Source organism: Caretta caretta, chromosome 2 (genome assembly GCF_965140235.1).
Source record: "Caretta caretta isolate rCarCar2 chromosome 2, rCarCar1.hap1, whole genome shotgun sequence".
NCBI classification, from domain to species: Eukaryota; Metazoa; Chordata; order Testudines; family Cheloniidae; genus Caretta; species Caretta caretta.
The window spans coordinates 1,337,334-1,361,751 of NC_134207.1; the positions used below are offsets into that span (position 1 = coordinate 1,337,334).

Below are 24,418 nucleotides of genomic sequence, written 5' to 3' on the forward strand. Positions count from 1 at the left end.
TATGTGGGCATACCATGGATTTTATATAAAAGCAGTATGTTCTCTGTTTTATCATCTATCCCTTTCTTCACGATTCCCAACTTTCTGTTCACTTTCTTGACTGTCGCTGCTCATTGAGTGAATGTTTTCAGAGAACTCTCCACACTGACTCCAAGATCTCTTTCTTGAGTGGGAACAGCTAATTTAGACCCCATCATTGTACATGTAGAGGTAGGATTATATGTTTTCCCATGTGCATTACTTGGCATTTATCACCATTGAATTTCATCTGCCATTTGGTTGCCTAGTCACCCAGTTTTGTGAGATTCCCTTGTAACTCTTCAGTCTGCTTAGGACTTAACTAGTGTGAGTAATTGTGTCTTCTGCAAATTTTGGCACCTATTTACCCCTTTTTCCAGATCAGTTACGGGCGGTCAGCCATGGCACTGCCCCCGCACAGCCTCACCCTCAGTGCGACTCCAGGCAGTGGTAGCAGTAGGCTCTTATCCCCAAGTAGGGGAGCCACACAGCACACAGAGCCAGCCTTACAGTTGCTCCAAGGAGGGACCCCCCCCAGCCGCCTGGAGCCCAGGGACGCAGAGGGAGAGGCTCAGGTTGCCGTCTTTATTCCATGTCTGGGTTCCAGTGCTCTCCATGACTTGTGAGGTTCACGCCCCTGGTCCCGCCCCCCCGACAGAGCCGTGGCACCAGCCCTTGGGCGCCATACGGCGGGCAATGTCCGAGAGGCTGGGAATGGGGTGCCCCTTAGCTCCAGTTTGAGGGGGCCCTGCCATGCAACGGAGCCTGGGGACCCAGAGCAGCCCAGCTCCCTGGTGGACTGCCAAGGCCATGCAGCTCCAGAGTTGCTCACGGGGCAGGGGATGATCCCTGGCCTCTCCACAGGGCACAGCTCGGCCAAGGAGCCCAGAACCAGGCCCCTTCTCCACTCCCAGCCAGGCTGGTACAGGGAAGGCCCAGGGCAGGGGAGCCGCAGGCACAGAGCAGCGGAGAGGGGCATGAAGGCAGGGTGCGAGCTGGAGCAGGGTAACCCCCGCAGAGGGCTGGGTCCCAGCCCGGCCTGCGCCCAGCGGCTCAGTGGGGCGCCGGAGGCTTGGAGAGCTGGCAGGTGATGAGGTACTGCGGATAGGCCTGCGTGTCATTGAAGATGACGAAGATGGCCGGCTTCTTGGGGTTGTCGACCACGCTGTCATAGCGCAGCGGGGCCTCGGCTGCCTCCTTGAGGGGTGGCGCCCGCATGTCCTGGCTGCCCGCCGTGTAGTCCCCAGTCAGGGTCATGGCCACGAAGACGTACTTGTTGCCGTCGGCGCTGCGTGGAGAGTACTGCTCCTGCACCGACAACACGGCATTCACCGCGAAGTACACCCCGTGCCCGTAGAGCGTGGCTGCAGAGCAGGGAGGCAGAGGGTTAGCACAGCAGGCTCCGGGCTGCAGCACCCACAGAAGAGCCTGGATAGGGGGCCAGCTGCCACCTGCAGCAGGACAACCCGGCCCTGGGAGCCAGGACTCCTGGCTCCCGACCCCAGCTGAGAGGGGAGTGGGGTCTAGTGGTTAGAGCGGGGGGGGGGCTGGGAGCCAGGACTCCTGGGTTCTATGCCCCACTCTGGGAGAAGTGTCCAGGGCTGGAGCAGGGACGGACTCTGCCAGGCAGAGCCGATTCCAGAAACATCAGTTCCCTCCTGGGCACGGAAGGTCTTGGAGCCCCCGAGTTCCACACGCGCCTGGCCCCTCCCTGTGCTGCCCCCGCCCCCGCCCGCTCACCGTTCTTGCCGCAGAAGCTGCGGTTGAAGCCGTGCTGGCAGATCTCCCGGCTGGCTTCCTCCGTGGTGCCGTGGAAGAGGAGGCGCTCCACGGCCTCGTGGCCGCACGCCTTCTCCATGCAGGCCTTCTTCAGCTGGTACTGCTTGTACAGCAGCGGGTGGATCAGCTTCTCCACCTGCCGCAGGGACACGGGTCAGCCAGGCCCAGCCAGACCAGGCCCCTTTGCCGCGGGGAGGGGCAGCTCCTGAGGAGTCTGGGTGGGGGGGTGGTACCAGCTCACGCCCAGGCTCAGGCAGGCCCTGCCCCAGACTCCCAGGGCAGTGGTGAGACTGGGGAACACCCCTTCTGGCAGCCTAGAACAGCCAGGGAGTGCTGGGATACCAGGCTGCCTCACTGGTGCAGCCAGCAGGGGGCGCACACAGGACCACAGGGAGCAGGGTCCCAGGCACGGCCCATCCTTTCGGAATGAGACTGCACCAGCATCAAGTGGCAGGGAGTCCCACAGGGTAACTGTGCTTGGCTGAGAGGGTCCATCTTAGTTGGTCTGGAACTGTCCGTGCCACAACCTGCCTGGGGCCTGTGCGAGACGGGCGAACCCCAGCACCCACCCACCTGTCTGGTGACCAGTGGGGACGAGGCTGCAGCAGTGTCCCATCAATACGCGGAATAAATGTTCTCCCACCCACTCCTTGTGCTGCACGCTGGGACATGGGCAAACGAAATCCGACAGCCAGCCCCCAGCACAGCCGTGGCCCTGGGGCGGGCAGAGCAATCTGCCCGTCTGCGCTGCCCCCCGGATACCTTCACAATGCGAATCTTGTTGTGGAAGTCCTCCAGCGTGTCGTAGAACCGACGCACGGTGTCGCGGAACTCCTCCGAGCCCTGGCCCAGCGGCACCAGCTTCACCGCCTCGTCCAGGTCCAGCGCGGGGCCCTTCTCTTCCGTGGCTGTGGGGGTGGGAGGGGACAGGACATCACTCAGCAGGTGGATACCAGACCCACCCCCCTGCACTGCATCGGGTCAGCGCCCCGCACGCTGCAGCACAGCGCCCCCTAGCCTCACGCTGGGGCACTGGGATCAGCACTGACTGAGGGGAGAGCGCCCCCCACTGAGCACCTGCACCCCGCAGCACAGCGCCCCCTAGCCTCACGCTGGGGTAACAAGGCCAGCATGGACGGAGAGGGGAGAGCTCCCCACGTCGACCCCCAACCCACTGCCTGCAGCACAGCGCCCCCTAGCGATGCATTGGGGTCACCCACGGAGTGCAGAAGGGACCATTACAATCTAGCCCAGGGTTCTCAGCCTTTGCAGGGTGGCAGCCCCTTCATCAAAGGGCCACCCCCCTCCTTACCTTTACAAGAAGAAAACAGTCTCTGAGCCACCAAATAAACTCCAGAGACTTCTGCATGCATGAGGCCAGCGAGGCTGACAGAGCCGACATGGCCCCAAAGGCTCAGGGTGCGCAGAGGGGCTGCTCCACAACTGAGGAGAAGGGCTTCCAGCTCTGCAGTGAGGGGAGGAGGCTGGGACAGACCTGTGAGATCTCCATGCCTGACTTTAGTGCAGGAGGAGGAAACTCAGCTCACGGAGGTGCGAGTACGGGGACGAGAACGGAGCCCCCGCTGACTGGAGCAGCAGCAGGCAGGCGTTCCCGTGAGTGAAAGGGCCCTACTTAATCTGCCTCGGAAACTGGGCGAGGACCAAGGGACACAGCTGAGATGCTTGTACGCGAATGCAAGGAGGCTGGGCAATACAACGGAGGCTCTGGAACCACGGATGCAGGCGATCACACTGGGAATTACAGAACCACGGTGGGATCGCGCTCAGGGGTGGACCTGGGCTGTTTCGAAGAGAAGAAAGAAAGGCTGATGGAGTAGCATTGCACAGCAACGGAGCTGTAAAGGAAGACGAAATGGCAGTGTGGACAAAACAGGCTGTTTGGGTCCAAATCACTTTGGGGGAAGGGGGATTGTGGGGTTCCGTGGGGGACAGTGTTAGAGATCTGCTATAGACCCCCAGGATCAGCCCTTGGTATGGACAGAGATCTCGTTAATATCATTAGAGAGAAACACTCTTGGGAATTGTCTCACAAGGAAGGACTAACTTCACAGATATAAACTGGAGGATAAATGCTAGTAACACAAACAAACCAACCAACCAACAGGAAGTATTTTGTCACACAACACACAGTCAATCTGTGGAACTCTCTGCCAGGAGATGTGGCGAAGGCCAAAATATAATTGGATTCAAAAAAGAACTAGATAGGTTCCTGGACGATAGGTCCATCAATGGCTATTAGCCAGGATGCTCAGAGATACAACCCCTTGCTCTGGGTGTCCCGAAACCTCTGACAAATTGGGACTGGATGACAGTGGATGGCTCACTCAACAATTGTTCTGTTCTGTTCATTCCCCCTGAAGCATCTCGCACTGGCCTCTGCCAGGGACCGGACCCTGGGCTAGATGGACCATGGGTCTGATCCAGTCTGGCCGTTCTTATGTTCTTAACACTGGTAGGTCCCACTTACTCCTGGATGTGATAGATGACAGATTTCTACATCAAATAGTCACTGAACCAACAAGAGGTGATGCAATTTTGCACTCCATTTTGGTAAGTAGCAAGGGCATTACAGAAGAGCTGGTCACAGAAAATGAACCTCAGATCGAGTGGTCATGTGCTGAAGATCTTTCCATTTAATTTAAACTGAATCAAAACGAGGCCGTCAACTCTGGTTTTCGATTTCCGAAAGACAGACTATGGGAAACGAAGGGAGTTTGTTAGCGAAGTCGGCTGGACTGAAGAGCCCAACGAAATAAATGAAGAGACAGCTTGGAATTTCTTCCAATCACTCTACAAAATCATCTGCAACTGGCATTCCCAGTAATGGGAAGAAGCTTGTAGGGAAGGGCTCCAGGCCCACCTCACACAGTTGTTGGGAGTCAGCAAAGAGTCCCTGGGGAGTGAAAAAGGGGGTCAATCAGCAAGGAAAGGTACATTGTGGGGGTTGGGAAGAGCAGGGATAAAGAGAGGACTGCTGGAAGTGAAGCTGAATTAGCTCTTGCCAAGGACATTCACACACAATAAGAGGGTTTTTTAGTCCCCTCAATAATAAAGGAATAAGGAAGGATGAGGCTGGGCCACCTGCGGTGGGGCTGGGAAGGAGATTAAAGACACTCTAGGTACGAACATTGTGGCTGGGTTTTCAATCCGGACAACAACAGGGACCATGCGCATGAGGCTGGATGGCGGCACAAAAGGAAACTCCGACCGCTGTGGTGGAAGAAAATTTTGCAGGGTTTAATGTGCTCAGCTCCGGGGCACTGGGTCATGGCTGTCCCAGAGGACCGAGAGAACCGGCACAGGACGCTGCGAGTCCGGGAGCAAGGCGTGGTAAGAAATCCAGCTAGTGGGGGTGGGACCATGTGCCTGGAGAACAGCTGATGTCGTGCAGGTATTTAAGAAAGGGACGCAAAGCGACCCGGGCAAATACAGACCCGTTAGTCTGCCCTTGGAAGCACACGAGGCTTTAGAATCAACGAGGGAGGAAAGCAGAACGAAATTCCTGCAGGTCCGTGGGAAAGAGGCCGTAATGCAGCTGGGCTTACCAAGGCAGCCCAGGCCGGACTCAGCTGTTCCCCTCAGAACAACTCCGTTCTTTGCTCAGGGAAGGAATATGGCAGACCCGATACACTGGGATTTCAGGGCAGCCTTTGGCACAGGAAAGCGAGTTACATTCGGGAAGCTGGGGCTCAGTGGCAGCCCGGTACAGTGGGGAGGACCTGGCCGAAGGCTTGTGCTGCAAGATGAACTATCGCCCCGCAGGGAGGTGACCTGGGGAGCGTCTCCAGGATCGGCCTGGGGCCCAGTCTCCTTCAGCAGCAGGAGCGTGCGAATGAAATGGGCCGATGGGAAGCCGGGAGGCCTGGTCAATCTGGGGGGCAGAGGGAGATCGGAAGTTTCCAGAAAGATCCGGAGCGACAGGAAGAGGATGAAATTCAATAGTACAAAGCGCAAAGGCAGGCATTTAGGGTCTAATGATAAAAATGTCTTCTCCAGGCCGGGGGCCTGTCAGCTGGCGGTGACAGAGGAGAGACCTGGGCTGGGGGCTGAGCACAGGATGGCTACAAGCCACCAGCGTGATGGGCTGTGAAACAGGGAAAAGTAGGCCAGGGATGTAGCAGGCAAGGACTTTCTAGCCAAGAGACAGAGCAACAGTGTTACTGCCATGGAGCGAGGCCCGGAGGAGACGCGGGTTGGACACTGCACTGTTCTGGACCCCAAGCTCAGGAATGGTGCGCTCCAGCTGGACCAGGTGCAGAGAGGAGCTATGTGGATTAGCAGAGGCATGGAGGGCCAGTCTGATGGGCGCAGACGTTGGCTTGTCTGGCCAGGCTGAAGCAGGGAGCGGATTGCTCTGTATAAATACATCGGGGAAAAGCTAAGCAGGGCAAAGAGCTGGTGAAGCTAAAGGACAACGTTGGCACAAGAACAAATGGGAAGAAACGGGCCAGGAACAAATTCCGGCTGGAAATCAGAAGGTTTCTGAGCATTCGAGGGGGGAGATTCTGGAGCAGCCTCCCAGCCAGAGCTGTGGGGCAAACAGCTGGAGAATGTAACCGATGGGACCAGACGAGACAAGGGGTGGTTGTGCTGGTAGGGGGAGGGGCTCACTCCAGTTTGTCTCATGTTCCTCAGGGGGTCTGGTTCCCTCCCCCCGATACTCTGGGTTGTATCAGCTCTGTCCTCCGAAGGTCAGGGGTGGCCCCAGCTAGAGCTGGGACATTGGCTGGGCCGGGCCGGGGCTGCGAGCAGCCTGCAGGCGCTTGGCTGGCTGGTTCTCACTCACATGCCCAGGGGCTGACTGACGGCTTGTGTGGGGCTGGGAGGGAATTTCCCCAGCTCAGACTGGCAGGGACCTGGGGTTGGGGGGAGAGGGATCGCCTTCTCCTGCAGCGTGTGGGTCCCTTGCCAGAATTACCTGGGGGTCTCTCACCTCGTCCTTCCCCTGCCACTGTGGGGCCTCGGGCACTGGTGCCCCTCGGTGTTTGCTACCCATGGCCCAGCCCGCAGGGGGCCCAGCCTGCAGGGTACCCAGCCGGCGTGAGAGTCTCTGCTCTCATTCCGGGCGCTGGGCTAGCATGCAGGGGGTAGGGGTGGGGTGCGAGAAGGGGAGCTCAGACTGGACAACCTGCCTGGAACCCTGACTCCACCCCATGGGACCCACCAGCTGCCAAGGCCTGGCTGGTCTGACTGCCTGCACGACAGGCCGGAGAACTACCCAGGCGGGCCCCGCGGGACAGTGCCGAGCCCCCCATGGCCGGAGGCCGCAGCAGCGGGGCTGGGAGCACGCACCTGTGGGGCGGCCGTTCTCCGGGGCCGGGGGCTCGGTGCGCGAGATGGCCAGGGTGCGGGCACTGCCGATGTCGTACTCCTCCATGCGCTCAAAGTCGATGGCGAAGGGCCTGCCGTCAAAGAGCACCTCCAGCCGCGTCCGGCGCTGGCGCCAGGCCTGCTCCAGCAGGGCGCTGGCCTCTGAGGAGTAGGGGGCGGCGACGCCGGGGGGCTCCCAGCGCACCCAGCGCGCGGCCGGCTCCCCGAGCGGGCGCCGGGCCTGCAGCAGGCGGGGGAGGAGCCGGGCGAGGTCGCGGGCGGCGCGGGCCGTGTAGTCGGCAAAGCCGTGCACGGTGGCCGTGGCGTCCTGCAGGGAGATGCGCACGGCATGCTGGCGCTGCAGCTGGGCCAGGGACCCGCGGCAGCGCGAGGGCAGGGCCCGCAGGCCCTCGCTCACCACCGTCTCCTGGCCCCGCTGCGCCCGCAGCGCCTGCTCCAGCTGCCCCGGCAGCGCGCTCACGTCCCGCTCGTAGGCCGCGTAGATGGTGAGCCGAGCGGAGCCGGCCACGCACAGCGCCTCCTCCAGGGACTCCTGCAGGGCGGCCTGCAGGCCGCGGTCAGGCGCGGGCTCCGCCGAGGCCTGGTGCTGCTCCCGCTCGTAGGAGCGCAGGGACAGCTCCGTGGCGCGCTGCAGCTGCTCCTCCTCCCAGCGCTGGCTGTCCATGGACTGCTGGATGGCCAGCAGCAGCTGCGCCGCCTCCTCCACGCTGCGCTCCGACTGGACGGCGGCCTCGGGGCCGCAGCACGGCTCCTCCTCCTCCTCGCCGCCGTCTGCCAGAGCCCTCCGCTCCCCGCCACGCCCCGCCTCCTCCTGCCCCTCAGCAGCGCCAGGCTCCCCCACGGTGTACAGATCCTCCTCGGGGCTGCTCGCTGCCGAGCCCGGGGCCTCCCCGGCAGTGGGGGCGGCCAGCTGAGGAGCCTCCGCCGCTTCTCCGGGCTCCAGGGCGGCCAGCAGGCCCTTGATCTCCTCTGTGGGGCGACAGCAGGTCAGACAGGCAGCGCCCAGGCCTCGGGGCAGCCCAGGTGCTGGGGGAGGGGAGGCCTAGCCTCTGCCCCGGACCCACTCTGCACAGCCGAGCAAGGGGAAGATTTGCCAGGGTGGACGGGTAGGGGAGTCCTCCCGCCGCGGCCGGTGCCCAGGGCCCAGCCATGCTGCCGGCAGGGGGGCCAGAGCCGGGTTCCACACTGCGGGGCGGGCCCTGGGGCCGGCTGCCTGGCCCAGAGAGGCGGCGACAAGCTGCCAGCCACCACAACGGTGCCGGGGCTCACACGGCAAGCACAGGCGAATGGTGCTGCCACCCTGGCCCTGAGTGCGCCCCCCAGGGGGGCGGGGGCTGCAGGATGGGACCCCTGACCACTGCTAACCCACCCCAGCCGCACAGAGCCAGGAAGGTCTGCCCTTTACCTCGCCTGCCCACGCGCTGGGTTCCAGCCCCTGCCCTCCCCCAGGCACAGGACAGAGCCCGCTGGGGGTCCGAGTCCACGGGAGTGGGCCTACCTAGGTTGGTGCTGCACCAGTCAGTGGAGGCGCCGTCGGGCGGCTCCAGCCGTGTGAGCAGCTGGGCGGTGGGCAGGGAGTCTCGGCGGCAGCTCAGAGGAACGGGCTCCTCGGGCAGCTCCAGGTCCTGCTGAGACAGGCAGGCAGGACAGATGTCAGTGCTGCAGACACCAGCCAGGGACCCGGCTCCCTGCCAGCACCCAACCGCCAACGGCCTCTGCCCAGACCAGCCCCCCGCCCCAGCTCTCTACCCGCCCTCATCTGGCTGCCCCTGCCTGCAGGCTCCCCGAGACCTGCACCACCCCCGCGGCTGCACGCCCCTCTCCAGACCCACTGCCCAGCTCACCCACCTGCCGCTGGCTGCCCGCCCTGTCCCAGTGGGCCCGCACTGAGCCTGGCAGGCAGGGGGGAGGAGCAAGGCCCCGGCTGTGCTCATTCTGGGTCCCAGCCGGAGCCCCGCCCCAGGAGCCACGGCCGTACCTGTGTATACGGGGGGCTCCAGTGGACCTGCTCCAGCCCAATCACGCACTGGAAGCGGCTCTCCAGCTCCCGGAGGATGCTCTGGCCTCGCTCGTCCAGCAGGAAGCGAGCGATGCCGGGGTGCCGCAGGGTCACCGGCTGGGAGCTGATGGTGCCCAGCAGGCTCTGCAGGAACTCTGCCGCTGCCCGGCACGCGCCCGCCTCCCCGCTCAGCTGCAAGAAAAGAGATGGCGTGAGGCACTGGTAGACTCTGCACCCGGGGGTGCTGGGAGGGGTGCAGCACCATCCCTACTCCGCGCCCGCAGGGCATGGGAGGGGGACAACACGTGCAGCGTCAGCTCCCCCCCGGGGGGTGTTGGGGACGACATATAGTGCCACCTCCCCTGTGGGGTGTTGGGGGGGGAACATGCCAAGGGTCACGGTGAATGAAGCTGGCTGCAACCTCCACCCCTTTCAATCCAGCTTGGTGTGGACTACAGCTCCCAGAATGCAGTGCTGGCGTGACCCACGAGACCTGCCTGCACTGGCTGCTGAGACCTGTCCTCCCCCCAGGCTGCGTGGCCCTAAACGAGCCGCAGGGGGCCATGGGGCAACAGCCCGCAGGCCGCCCAGAAACAGCCGTGGGGGCCCGGGGCCATCCCGCCCCGCCGCCCATGGCCGGCACTGCCGGGGCGGCCGGCCGCTCACCCTGAAGCCGGCGACGTCGGTGCCCTCCAGCGGCAGGAGTGTGACCTCGGCGATGCCGGCCAGCAGCTCCTGGTAGTGCAGCTGCAGGTAGCGTAGCATCCCCGGCTCCATGGGCACCAGGCTCTCGCCCAGCGCGGCGTCCTGCAGGAAGCCCTGCAGCTTCTCCCTGTTCTCCTGCTCCAGGCCGCGCAGCGTCAGGGCCTGCAGGTGCTCGCCGCCCGGGGCCAGGCGCACGGAGCAGCAGCGCAGCGAGGCCTGGAGCTGCTCCCAGCGGGGCGAGGCCAGGGCGTGCAGGTGCTGTGCCGACACGGCCAGGCAGAAGGGGCTCAGGGCCGCGCTCAGCGAGGAGGCGGCCTGGCGGGCGGCCGCAGGGCTCAGCGCCGTGACGCTCAGCGCGCTCCCGCTGGGCGCGCAGCAGGCCGGCAAGCCCTGGCTGCCCAGCAGCTGCTCCACCTCCTCCCGCACGTCGCCGCGCTGCAGGAAGCAGAGGGTCTGGGCCGGGAGCGGCAGGAGCTCCTGGCCCATCCCCTGCAGGGTGCCCAGGAGCCGCTCCTGCAGCTGCTGCCGCCGGGCTTCATCCCCGCCCGAGATCCAGGCCCCGCTCTCCTCCAGCCGCAGCTTCAGCTCCGGGAAGACAGCCTGCAGCTCCGGCAGGGCCCCGCTGGACTCCAGCAGCTGCCGCTTCACGGCGTCCTCAACGCTCACGCAGATGGCCGGGGGCCCGCCCTCCTCTGCCGCTGCCTCCCCTGGAGGGGCCTCGGCTCCCTCCTCCGGAGGGGCCTCGGCTCCCTCCTCCGGGGGGCGGTCGGGGGGCTCCAGGAAGTCGTAGTAGGGGCAGAGGTCCAGGTCGCTCTCCTGGAGCCTGTGGGGCTTCTCCAGCACCCGCTGCACAGCTGCAGGGCAGCGAAACGGGCACGTGGGGTCGAGAGCTGCCTGGGAAGACGGACACACCCAGACCGCCCCGGGAGGACACACCCAGACTGCCCCAACAACCTCAGCCAGACCCAGCTCCGGACCCTGCCCCCGCCCCGGAGGGGGGCTCCGGACCCGGACCCTGCCCCTGCCCCGGAGGGGGGCTCCGGACCCGGACCCTGCCCCTGCCTCTCTGCCTGCAGCACTGAAGGGTCTGTGTGAGCTGGGCCAGGGGCCAGTGCCAGGCTGGAGGCACCCGCCCGCATTCACAGCAGACGCCCCCCTCCACGGCCCGCCTGGACCAGCCTCCAGGAGCCCTCCAGCCCCGGAGCCCCAGCGGACAGCTGAGCGCGGATCCCGCCCTGCCCCAGCCCCATGCACCTGCCCGGTCCTGGAAGGAGACGACGGCCGCCCTGCCCCCTGCCAGCACCCTCACGGCCTGCACGCTGCCCCCGCCGCTCCGCTTGTTCTCAAAGTAGAGCTCCAGCAGATCCCCGCTCAGCCCGGTGCCCCGGCTCCACACCAGCACGCTGTCTGTCTGCTGCACCCACTCCACGGCCAGCGGCGCCCCGTCCAGCAGCCGCCGGCGCACGCGTTCCTCCACGGCCAGGAGCTCTGCCAACACAAAGAGCCTGCCACCGCCGGCCCAGGGCAGAGGGGAAGAGATCCCCCCACCGCCGGCCCAGGGCAGAGGGGAAGAGATCCGCCCAGCGCAGCCCAGCCCGGCCCAGGGCAGAGGGGAAGAGATCCTCCCAGCCCAGCCCAGCCCAGGGCAGAGATCCCCACCCCTGCCCCACAGCCCTGCCCAGGGCAGAGCGAAAGAGACACCCCCACCCAGCACCACATCACAGAACTGGCAAGGGCAGAGCGGGGAGAGAGCCCCCTCAGGGCTCCTGGGGGCATCTGCTGGAGGGAGGGCCTGCGGGGAGGCAGCTGGCCAGGCTCCAGGTCACCCCACTTACTTTCTGAGATCAAGAACGCCTGGTCACGATGGCTAAGCCTGGCCATGAGCAGAGCTCAGAGATGCTGCAAGCTCCCACTTCTGCCACCTGCTTCCCAGACACTGCGAGCACCAGGCACTCCCGAGCCAGGAGGGACCAAGCCACCCAGCGCCTGGAGAGGGCAGACTCCAGCCAGCAGCAGGTGCCCATCCCGGGCTTCCCCAGAGCGATCGAAGGAGCAGGGGAGCACAGTGACAGAGACTAGCCCTCTCCCTAGCTCGGTCAGGTGATGGCCAGACACGCAGGAGCCAACAGTGCTGGGAAGGGGTCGCTCCCGTCACCTCTTTAGTTTCTAAGCCATTTGCCTGGGGTGGGTGAACCGAGGACAGGCAGAGAGGGTCAGAGCCAAGGTCCAGCTCGCCTGGGCTCCTGCCTCTGAAGCGGCAGCCCCAGGTGCCGCAGAAGAAGGTGCGAGAACGCCGCAGGTGCAGATGGGAGACAAGCTGCCCCCCTAGTTAGGAATCAGCCTGCAGGCTAGCAGGCAGTGATGGGCTTAAACCCCAGGGCCAGACGCTGAACCTCCCCTCCAGCCTGAACTGTCCCAAGTGGGGATCCTGCTTGTCCATGGACTTGGCTCGCTAGGTTGCGCCACCGCCCTGCTCGCCCCCAGTTTGTAGAGCTGGCTGGAAACCCGAATCCTCTTCCTCGGGAACTCCCACAACCGGCAAAAAAGTTAGAACAGCCCAAAGCTGGAGCTTTCCGTGGAGCAGGAACGCCCCAGTTTGCTTCGGAACAAGTCAAAAGGACATTTCCACTGGAGTTTTCAACATGTTTCGGAGTCTCCCTGCACTGCCTGCAATACCAGAGAGCCCTGGCTCTGGGCAGGCCAGTGGCCGGCCGCCCCACAGCGAGGAAGCCCGAGCTTCTGAGGAGAGGGGGAGCCGCAGAGCTGGGAACCAGTTTCCAACAGAAAATGATTTTGTGGAAAGTGAATTTTCCAATGGAAAGTCATTGACTGAGAACTCCTGACCAGATCCAATAAAACACCTAGGAACCTAAACGTAAGAACGGCCAGACTGGGTCAGACCAAAGGTCTCTCTAGCCCAGTATCCGTCTGCCGACAGTGGCCAATGCCCAGTGCCCCAGAGGGAATGAACAGAACAGGGAATCATCAAGTCATCCATCCTGTCGCCCATTCTCGGCTTCTGGCAGACAGAGGTTAGAGACACCAGCCCTGCCCGTCCCGGCTAACAGCTAAGGCCCTACCAGATTCACAGCCATGAAACACGCATCACAGACTCTGAAATCTGGTCTCCCCGTGAAATCTGGTCTTTTTTGTACTTTTACCCTGTACTATACAGATTTCATGGGGGAGACCAGTGTTTCTCCAACTGGGAGTCCAAACCCAAGAGAGAGTCTGGTAGGGGGTCCACAAGGTTATCATGGGGGGGGGTTTTGCAATATCGCCGTCCTTATTTCTGCGCTCCCTTCAGCGCTGGGCGGCCTGAGAGCAGTGGCTGCTGGCCGGGCACCCATCTCTGAAGGCAGCACCCTGCCAGCAGCAAAGTCAGGGTGGCAGCACCAAACCAGGCCACCCTCCCTTCTGCGCTGCTGCCTTCAGAGGTGGGCTTCCAGCCAGCAGCTGCCGCTTTCCCACTGCCCAGCTCCGAAGGAAGAGCCACCATCAGCAGCAGCGCTGAAGTAAACGTGGCAATATCACGACCTCCTTACAATAACCTTGTGATCCCTCCACGAGCCCCTTTTGGGTCGGGACCCCTACAGTTACAACACCGTGAAATTTCAGATTTAAATAGCTGAAATCATGAAGTTTACTATTTTAAAAATTCTGTGACAGCAAAATTGACCAAAATAGCCATCGATGGACCTATCCTCCATGAACTTTAGTTCTTTTTTGAATCCTGTTATATTTTGAATCTTGGCCTTCACAACATCCTCCGGCAAGGAGTTCCACAGGTTGACAGTGTGTTGTGTGAAAAAAATACTTCCTTTTGTTTTAAACCTGCTGCCTGTTAATTTCATTGGGTGACGCCTAGTTCGTGTGTTATGAGGAGTAAATAACACTTCCTTATTTATTTTCTCCACACCAATCATGATTCTACAGACCTCTGTCATCTGTTTTCCAAGCTGGAAAATCCCAGTCTTTTTAATCTCTCTGCATATGGAAGCCATTCCATCCCCCTCATCATTTTTGTTGCCCTTGTTTGTACTTTTTCCAATTACAATATATCTTGTTTGAGATATCTGGTTTGAGATATTCAAGGTGTGGGCATACCATGGATTTATAGAGAGTCAATAGGATATTTTCTGTCTTCTTATCTATCCCTTTCTTAATGATTCCCAACACTGTTTGCTTTTTTTGACTGCTGCTGCACATTGAGTGGATGTTTCCAGAGAACTCTCCACAATGACTCAGAGATCTTTCTTGAAGGGTAACAGCTAATTTAGACCCCATCACTTTTGTATGTATAGTTGGGATTATATTTTCCAATGTGCACTACTTTGCATTTATCAACACTGAATTTCATCTGCAATTTTGTTGCTCAGTCACCCAGTTTTGTGAGATCCCCTTGTAACTCTTCATAGTCTACCTGGGACTTAACTATCTTGAGTAGTTTTGTATCATCTGAAAATTTTTCCACCTCACTGGAAAAATCCAGTCCCTTTTATCCCTTTTTCCAGATCATTTACGAATATGTTGAATAGGACTGGGGCCCAGAACAGGCCCCTTGGGGACCACTATTTACCTCTCTCCATTCTGAAAACTGACCATTTATTCCTACCCTTTGTTTCCTATCTTTTAACCAGTTACTGATCCATGAGAGTGTAGCAGTAGAATTTTATGTTTGTATTTTGTACGATTTAGAATGAAGGGTAAAGAATAATGAGACAATAATGTAGCATGTATTAAATGATTGATGTATGATTTGACCATATCCTGCCAGCCACCCTTTTTGAACAGCAGAAAGGAATAGCCTGATACACCATTGGTAGAGATGCATCAGCCAAAATTTGTGTGTCTGGACTGATTTCAAGGCAGTAACAGACCTTTGTTGTAGCTTTAGTATTTCTAAATAAGTAAAAGAATGCCATGATTGTTTTCTTTGGCATTGCAACTTGATGATCCTATTCAAAATGTTCTGTGCAAATCAATTCTGTTTTGTGCGTGAATGAGGAATGTGTGTTACGAGGTAAGTGTGATGGCCATTGCTGAACCAGATATTTTAGGGAGCACCGGAGACAGACACGAGGGCGCCAGGAGGCTGGAACACGCCCCTATTGAAATGTCAGAGGAGGGCAGATTGACGACTCTAAAGATGAGATAGGCACTTATCAATAAAAAGAAAAAGGAGGACTTGTGGCACCTTAGAGACTAACAAATTTATTTGAGCATAAGCTTTCGTGAATTACAGTTCACTTCATCGGATGCACACTGTGGAAAATAAGGTGGGGAGATTTATATACACGGAGAACATGAAACAATGGGTGTTACCATACACACTGTAACCAGAGTGATCAGATAAGGTGAGCTATTGGGGGGCGGAGGGAACCTTTTGTAGTGATAATCAAGGCGGGCCATTTCCAGCAGTTGACAAGAACATGTCAGGAACAGGGCGGGGGGGGGGGGGGAGGAATAAACATAGGGAAACAGTTTCACTTTGTGTAATGACCCATCCACTCCCAGTCTTTATTCAAGCCTAAGTTAATTGTATCCAGTTTGCAAATTAATTCCAATTCAGCAGTCTCTCCTTGGAGTCTGTTTTTCGAGTGACCAAAGAGACTGAAGTGTTCTCCGACTGGTTTTTGAATGTTATCATTCTTGACGTCTGATTTGTGTCCATTTATTCTTTTACGTAGAGACTGTCCAGTTTGACCAATGTACATGGCAGAGGGGCATTGCTGGCACATGATGGCATATATCACATTGGTAGATGTGCAGGTGAACGAGCCTCTGATAGTGTGGCTGATATGATTAGGCCCTTTGATGGTGTCCCCTGAATAGATATGTGGGCACAGTTGGCAACGGGCTTTGTTGCAAGGATAGGTTCCTGGGTTAGTGGTTCTGGTGTGTGGTTGCTGGTGAGTATTTGCTTCAGGTTGGGGGGCTGTCTGTAAGCAAGGACTGGCCTGTCTGCCAAGATCTGTGAGAGTGATGGGTCGTCCTTCAGGATAGGTTGTAGATCCTTGATGATGTGTTGGAGAGGTTTTAGTTGGGGGCTGAAGGTGAGGGCTAGTGGCGTTCTGTTATTTTCTTTGTTGGGCCTGTCCTGTGGTAGGTAACTTCTGGCTCTGTCAATCTGTTTCTTCACTTCAGCAGGTGGGTATTATAGTTGTAAGAATACTTGATAGAGATCTTGTAGGTGTTTGTCTCTGTCTGAGGGGTTGGAGCAAATGCAGTTGTATTGTAGAGCTTGGCTGTAGATGATGGATCGTGTGGTGTGGTCTGGGTGAAAGCTGGAGGCATGTAGGTAGGCATAGTGGTCAGTAGGTTTCCGACATAGGGTGGTGTTTATGTGACCATCGCTCATTATCCAGGAGGTGGATCTCTTGTGTGGTCTGGCCCAGGCTGAGGTTGATGGTGGGATGGAAATTGTTGAAATCATGGTGGAATTCCTCAAGGGCTTCTTTTCCATGGGTCCAGATGATGAAGACGTCATCAATATAGCACAAGTAGAGTAGGGGCTTTAGGGGACGAGAGCTGAGGAAGCGTTGTTCTAAGTCAGCCATAAAAACGTTGGCATACTGTGGGGCCATGCGGGTACCCATAGCAGTGCCGCTGATCTGAAGGTATACCTTGTCCCCAAATGTGAAATAGTTATGGGTGAGGACAAAGTCACAAAGTTCAGCCACCAGGTTTGCCGTGATATTATTGGGGAGACTGTTCCTCATAGAATCATAGAATATCAGGGTTGGAAGGGACCTCAGGAGGTCATCTAGTCCAACCCCCTGATCAAAGCAGGACCAATCCCCAATTAAATCATCCCAGCCAGGGCTTTGTCAAGCCTGACCTTAAAAACTTATAGAATCCTGACGGCTTGTAGTCCATCTTTGTGTGGAATGTTGGTGTAGAGGGCTTCTACATCCATAGTGACCAGGATGGTGTTATCAGGAAGATCACCGATGGACTGTAGTTTCCTCAGGAAGTCAGTGGTGTCTCGAAGATAGCTGGGAGTGCTGGTAGCATAGGGCCTGAGGAGGGAGTCTACATAGCCAGACAATCCTGCTGTCAGGGTGCCAATGCCTGAGATGATGGGACGTCCAGGATTTCCAGGTTTATGGATCTTAGGTAGCAGACAGAATACCGCAGGTCGGGATCCCAGGGGTGTGTCTGTGCGGATTTGTTCTTCTGCTTTTTCAGGGCGTTTCTTGAGCAAATGCTGTAGTTTCTTTTGGAAACCCGCAGTGGGATCAGAGGGTAATGGCTTGTAGAAAGTGGTATTGGAGAGCTGCCGAGCAGCCTCTTGTTCATATTCCGACCTATTTATGACGACTACAGCACCTCCTTTGTCAGCCTTTTTGATTATGATGTCAGAGTTGTTTCTGAGGCTGCGGATGGCATTGTGTTCTGTATGGCTGAGGTTAGGGGGCAAGTGATACTGCTTTTCCACAATTTCAGCCCGTGCACGTCGGCGGAAGCACTCCATGTAGAAGTCCAGTCTTTTTTTCGACCTTCGGGAGGAGTCCACCCAGAATCCTTCTTTTTGTAGTAAGAAAAGGAGTACTTGTGGCACCTTAGAGACTAACCAATTTATTTGAGCATGAGCTTTCGTGAGCTACAGCTCAGCTGTAGCTCACGAAAGCTCATGCTCAAATAAATTGGTTAGTCTCTAAGGTGCCACAAGTACTCCTTTTCTTTTTGGAAATACAGACTAACATGGCTGTTACTCTGAAACCTGTCTTTTTGTAGTGTTGCTAGGAAGGTCTCTGTGGGTTAGTATGTTGTTCAGAGGTGTGTGGAAAATATTCCTTGAGTCGGAGACGTCGAAAATAGGATTCCAGGTCACCACAGAACTGTATCATGTTCATGGTGGTGGAGGGGCAGAAGGAGAGGCCCCAAGATAGGAGAGATTCTTCTGCTAGGCTAAGACTGTAGTTGGATAAATTAACAATATTGCTGGGTGGTTTAAGGGAACCACTGTTGTGGCCCCTTGTGGCATGTAGTAGTTTAGATAGTTTAGTGTCCTTTTTCTTTTGTATAGAAGCAAAGTGTGTGTTGTAAATGGCTTGTCTAGTTTCACGTCAAGAATTATAACATTCAAAAACCAGTCGGAGAACACTTCAGTCTCTTTGGTCACTTGATTACAGACCTAAAAGTGGCAATTCTTCAACAAAAAAAACTTCAGAAACAGACTCCAACGAGAGACTGCTGAATTGGAATTAATTTGCAAACTGGATACAATTAACTTAGGCTTGAATAAAGACTGGGAGTGGATGGGTCATTGCACAAAGTAAAACTATTTCCCCATGTTTATTCCCCTCCCTCCCCTGCACTGTTCCTCACATGTTCTTGTTAACTGCTGGAAATGGCCCACCTTGATTATCACTACAAGAGGTTCCCTTCCCCCCCCTTCTGCTGGTAATAGCTCACCTTACCTGATCACTCTCATTACAGTGTGTAAGGTAACACCCATTGTTTCATGTTCTCTGTGTATATAAATCTCCCCACTGTATTTTCCACTGAATGCATCCGATGAAGTGAGCTGTAGTTCACGAAAGGTTATGCTCAAATAAATTTGTTAGTCTCTAAGGTGCCACAAGTACTCCTGTTCTTTTTGCGGATACAGACTAACACAGCTGCTACTCTGGCACCTATCAATGGGGACAAGATAGCTGTGATCAAAACCAGCATGGGATAACTCCCTGAGCAACTTGATGAAACAACAAGATAAAGGATGAGAAGGACAATTTAAGAAAAAAAAGCACCGAAAACAAGAATTTTACAGACCTCAGTCATATCTCCCGACGAAGGAGGACAGGTCCATCAATGGCTATTAGCCAGGATGAGCAGGGATGGTGTCCCTAAACTCTGTTTGCCAGAGGTTGGGAGTGGGCGGCAGTGGAGGGATCACTCCATGATTCCCTGGTCTGTTCATTCCCTCTGGGGCACCTGGCTTTGGCCACTGTCGGCAGACAGGAGACTGGGCTAGATCAGGGGTAGCCAACCTGTGGCTCCGGAGCCACATGCGCCTCTTCAGAAATTAATATGCGGCTTCTTGTGTAGGCACCGACTACGGGGCGGGAGCCACAGCCAGCAACTTTCCAATGTGCCGGGGGGGGGGGGGGGGGTTGCTCACTGCTCAACCCCTGGCTCTGCCACAGGCCCTGCCCCCACTCCACCTCTTCCCACGGCCTCCCCTGAGCCTGCCATGCCCTCGCTCCTCCCCTCCCCATCCCCAGCTTCCTGCACACCACGAAACAGCTGCTTGGGAGGTGCGGGGAGGGAGGGAGAGGTGCTGATCAGTGGGGCTGCCGGTGGGTGGGAGGCGCTGGGAGTGGGGGGAGCTGACGTATTACTGTGGCTCTTTGGCAATGTACATTGGTAAATTCTACCTGTCGCTCAGGCTCAGATTAGCCACCCCTGGGCTAGATGAACCTTTAGTCTGACCCAGTATGGCCATTCTTATGAATTCATTTAGTTTCTCTGCAGTGGCCTTATCCCCCTTGAGTGTTCCTTTAGCATCTCGATTGTCCAGTGGCCCCACTGGCTGTTTAGCAGGCTTCCTGCTTCTAACGTTCTTAAAATTTTTGCTGTTACAGCTAGCCAAAGACTCAAAAAGTTTTTCAAGTTCTTTTTTGGCCCTCCTAATTATATTTTTACACTTCGCTTGCCAGAGTTTATGCTCCTCTCTATTTTTCCCAATAGGATTAAACTTCCGCTTTTTAAAAGGATGCCTTTTGGCCTCTCATGGCTAAACAACAAAGTAACACAGCACTTTTTTGGTTCTTTGTGGTTTTTAATTTGGGGTATAGATTTAAGTTGAGCCTCTGTTATGGTGTCTTTAAAAAGTTTCCAAGCTGCTTGCAGGGATTTCACTTTTGGTGCTGTACCCTTTAATTTCTGTTTAACTAACCTCCTCCTTTCTGGGTAGTCCCCCTTTCTAAAATTAAATGCTACCTTGGTGGGCTGCTGCGGTGTTCCCCCCGCCCACCCAGGATGTTACATTTTATTATGTTTTGAGCCTTAAGACTCCTGCCATGAACCTTAGGCCATGATCCAAATGGATCGTTTAGCTTCTGTGGGGGCAGATGTCTGGAGTGGAGATTGGACTAGATGACCACAGTGGTCACTTCTGGCCATGGGATTGCTGAATCCCCAGGCTTTGCTTTCTGTCTCCTAGCTAGGTTCCGATTCATGAGCATAGTTTGCCTCTCGCTCCATGACGACTCAGCTTCTCCAGCAGCCTCTTGTGCGGGACCTTGGCTAAGGCCTTTAGAAAGTCCAAATACAAGTATGTCATCATCTGCATTCTCCTTTAGTTGCTTCTTGACTGAAACAGCCGAAGAACTCTAAGAGCCCAGTGAGCTGCTCTTCCCATTCGCAGCACCTGCGCTGGCGAGACCCTGTCACATATTGAACTTCCCGGGGTTCTGTGACTCCAGTAAGCCCTACCTTAAAACTAGTCTCGAACACCCTGAATCTCTCCTAGAGCCTTTTAAAAGAATAAGTAGAACACCTGCTCCCCAACTAGCCTCTGGAACAGCAGCTGGTTTGAGTGAGATTATATAATTTTGACAGAAGCTCAGCTACTTCAGACTTAAACTCTTTCCCAGCTCTTGACTGGACCAGCGGGGCTAGTGGCTTACTGCTCCTTAGAGTCTCAGTTTGCTCCAGCACCCCTCCTGACACCCCGATCTATGAGAGCGCCTGACCTCCGTTACAGGGGCGTGTCTACACTACAGCGGCACTGCTCCAGCACAGCCAGGGAATTCTTCCATTGACCTAGCTGGCTGTATGGGGGTAGGTCAGCTAATGACACAGAGGGCAGGAGATTTCCCACAGCCCTGAGCAACGAAGCTAGGTCGATTTCAGTTTTAGGTGCAGACCAGGCAAAGGGGAGAGGAGATCAGGGGCAGAAACCTTCCCAACATGCTCTGCGGTGAGCACTGAGCAAAGAAATCACTGGGCTTTGCTGATGGGTCCCCTGCGGACCCAGCAGGCCCGATTTCTGGCTTCTGACAGACAAGCAAACCATCTGGTTGTTAATCTACATCTTTAGCTGCTCTCCAAACTCCATGATGGCCCCTGGAGCCTCCCCCACACCTGCTGCCTCCTGTAGACCCCAAGAAATGAGGTGTGGCCTCGAGGCAGGCTCCTCCGGCCACTGCCTCCCCCCGTCAGCCCCAGCTGGGGGCCAGCCCCTACCTGAGTCACTGAGCAGCTCTGGCAGCTGCACCAGGGCTTGGTCCCCGGCTGGGCTGCGGTGGATGGTATAGCGGCCGCTCTCGCAGTTCAGCACATACTCCACGTAGAGCTCCAGGACGCTGCCGTCGGTTTGGGGGTTCAGGCCCCGGAGAAGAACCTTCCCATAATCCTGTGGGGCAGCTGGGCGAACTGCCAGCCCAGTGTCCTGCAGGGTGTGGCTGGGCTTGGCAAGGACCCTCTGTGCATCTGGGAGGGAGAGACGGACACCGTGAGCCCCGCTGCCCTGCACAGCAAGGAGGGGCTGCCCCATCCCACACGCCAGCGGCTCCGCTCCTCCAGGGCCTCCCCGGCACTGCCCCGCCAGCTCGGGCCAGCCCAGGCCAGGCCAGGGAGCTGCCCCCACCCCCAGCTGCGGTGTGGGTGCTCCCAGCCCAGGAGGGGCCCGAGGGAGGGGGGCTAAGCCCCCAGGCCCGCACGCATGTCCCTGCTCGGTGCCCGTGTGCCCCACACTCACCCTCGGGGCTCTCGAAGGTCAGGACGGCGCGGCTGCCCTGGCGCCTGCAGTCCAGCACGGGGCCGCCCCCCGAGCGGCGCCTGTTCTCGAAATACAGCACCAGCAGCTCCTCCTCCACGTCCGGGGGGACGCCCAGCACCTCCAGCGCCCGCACCGCCTCCGCCATCCTGCACGGGCACCCGCCGCTCAGCCGGGACAGCACTGCGCCCAGCGCCCCACCCCCACGGGTGCCAGAGACACGGCCGGCCCCCCCCGACACTGGGGCAGGCCCCCCCCAGCCCCCGGCCGGCCCCCCCCGACACTGGGGCAGGGCCCCCCCCACGGCCCACGGCCGGCCCCCCCCGACACTGGGGCAGGGCCCCCCCCCACGGTCCCCCCCGACACTGGGGCAGGCCCCCCCCCACGGCCCCCAGCCGGCCCCCCCGACACTGGGGCAGGGCCCCCCCCCACGGCCCCCGGCCGGCCCCCCCGACACTGGGGCAGGGCCCCCCCCCCCACGGCCCCCGGCCGGCCCCCCCGACACTGGGGCAGGGCCCCCCCCCCCACGGCCCCCGGCCGGCCCCCTCCGACACTGGGGCAGGCCCCCCCCACACTGGGGCAGGCGCCCCCCCACGGCCCCCGGTCGGCCCCCCCCGACACTGGGGCAGGCCCCCCCACGGCCCCCGGCCGGCCCCCCCCGACACTGGGGCAGGGCCCCCCCCCACGGCCCCCGGCCGGCCCCCCCCCCGACACTGGGGCAGGGCCCCCCCCACGGCCCCCGGCCGGCCCCCCCACACACTGGGGCAGGGCCCCCCCCACGGCCCCCGGCCGGCCCCCCCCGACACTGGGGCAGGGCCCCCCCCACGGCCCCCGGCCGGCCCCCCCCGACACTGGGGCAGGGCCCCCCCCACGGCCCCCGGCCGGCCCCCCCCACAGCCCAGGGCACCGGAGGGCCCCCCAAACTCACCCCCGCCCCGCCGCGGCGGACCGGGCTCGGACCCAGGCAGGCCAGAAACGAAAGTGAAAGTGGGCGGGGGGGGGGGGACGCCGCGCAGCCTCTGCCCGGCCCCGCCCCCCGCCCCGGCCCCGCCCCTAACTCCTGCCCGACCCCCCGGCGCTACCTGACCGCGGGGCCGCCACCCCGGCTCCTGCGAAGACGCCAGGACGGGCCGGTCGCACCCAGAGTGCACTGCCGGGGGGCGGGGCTCAGAGCTGGGGGCGGGGCTGCAGGCAGGGGGGGCGGGGCTCTGGGGGGGTCTCAGAGCTGGGGGCGGGGCTGCAGGGCAGGAGGGTGGGGCTCCGGCAGGGTCTCAGAGCTGGGGGCGTGGCTGCAGGCAGGGGGGGCGGGGCTCTGGGGGGGTCTCAGAGCTGGGGGCGGGGCTGCAGGGCTGGGGGCGGGGCTCCAGGAGCTGTGGGGTGGGGGTGTTGCTGACCCTCACTGTGCAGCTCCTTGTTCAGTGTTTCCAGGCAGTCTCTGGTTCCTCACCCCAGCCATGGGGGCTTCGGGTCCCTCATAAAGCTGCTAACTCTTCACACCCTATAGTTTCCCTAGCTCCTTCCCCTGCCCCCCAGCTCTGCAGGCAGCACGGGGTGCAGGGGGGGAAGCTCCACAGGTGGGTATGGAGTTGCTGGGAGGCACAGGGGGTGCTGGGGGTACAGGGATGTGGGGAGCTCTGCAGGTGGGTACGGGGGTACAGGGGTACTGGGGTGTACAGGGATGTGGGTGGATATGGGTGTGCTGGGGGTATGGGGCGCTGGGGTCTACAGGGATGTGGGGAGCTTTGCAGGGGGTACAGGGGTGCTGTGGCAGGTGCAGGGACCTGTGGTGATAATTGTTCCTACACGTGGACCCTAATTGGGAGCTCAGCCGTGAGCAGTGAGTGAAAGTCGATAAAGTCCCGCTGACCTGGATCAATCGCTGCTGCTGGGGAGAGGGGCGAAAGGGAGCCAGAGCCTGGGCCAGTCCAAACACACCGGCCTGTCGAGAGAAGCGTGGCTGAGCCGGCCAAGGCTCTCAATCGCATACGGCTGGGAGCCCAGGATCACAGGGGCACGTAACAGTGCCCGGTCAGGGCATGGAAGTTACGTGCCAGCCTGTGACCAAGTGGGACTGTTCTTAATGTTTCCTCTGAATACTGTAGGGGTGCCTCAGTTTCCCCTAGGCATTTCGTAAGTCTCTAGGGGGTGGGAAAAGGGGTTTAATTGTTGCAGAGCAAAAGGCCAGGGTATATTAATGGCCGACACCCTGTTTCCTGGCAACTGATGGCCTGGGCCCTTCCCCCCTGCCAGGTGAGAGCTAAAGGGTTGGAGAACAAAGGGATCAGGTGACCTCCTGGCCCGGGAAAGGAACGAAGCCCAGAGGAGGAGGGGCTGGAGGGTGAGGCAGTTTGGGGGCTAGCTGGGGACATGGCGTGAAGGGCAGATGTGGTTGTCTGGCTCACTGCCCCCCAGAATGGGTCCGGCTGAGGGGTCCTGTTTTCTGTATCTACAAGCTCTGTTCTAGACCATGTTCCTGTCGTCTAATAAACCTTTTGTTTTCCTGGCTGGCTGAGAGTCACGTCTGACTGCGGAGTTGGGGGGCAGGACCCTACGGCTTCCCCAGGACCCCACCTGAGCGGACTCACTGTGGGAAGCGCACAGAGGGGCAGAGGAGGCTGAATGCTCCGAGGTCAGACCCAGGAAGGTGGAAGCTGTGTGAGCTGTGTGTCCTGCAGACAGGCTGCTCCCGGAGAGGAGACTTCCCCAGAGTCCCGCCTGGCTTCATGGGGAGCAGTTCCAGAGCATCGCCTGGGGACGCTGTGACACAGCCCTACGCAACCCCTGACATTTCCAGCGCTTGCCCCAATGTGCCGACTTCCCTGTGCAGGGACATTTCA

At 59.1% G+C, this 24,418-nt stretch overlaps 1 protein-coding gene across 2 annotated transcripts; it reads right to left on the reverse strand.

Annotated features, from left to right (window-relative positions):
- Positions 1-589: 589 nt before the first annotated feature.
- On the reverse strand, positions 590-22,739 carry PARP10 (poly(ADP-ribose) polymerase family member 10). 2 transcript variants are annotated; one of them, XM_048837052.2, is made up of 11 exons: positions 22,664-22,739; positions 21,564-21,730; positions 21,050-21,295; positions 11,108-11,341; positions 9,815-10,707; positions 9,128-9,340; positions 8,648-8,777; positions 7,111-8,118; positions 2,560-2,705; positions 1,759-1,933; positions 590-1,382 (listed from the first exon to the last, which is right to left on the reverse strand). In XM_048837052.2, the coding sequence occupies exons 2-11, from the start codon at positions 21,727-21,729 to the stop codon at positions 1,072-1,074; spliced, it is 3,522 nt and encodes a 1,173-aa protein (XP_048693009.2). In that variant the 5' UTR covers position 21,730; positions 22,664-22,739; the 3' UTR covers positions 590-1,071. The 2 variants fall into 2 exon arrangements, with proteins under 2 accessions (XP_048693009.2, XP_048693008.2); XM_048837051.2 differs by lacking the exon at positions 22,664-22,739 and adding an exon at positions 22,510-22,600.
- Positions 22,740-24,418: the final 1,679 nt, after the last annotated feature.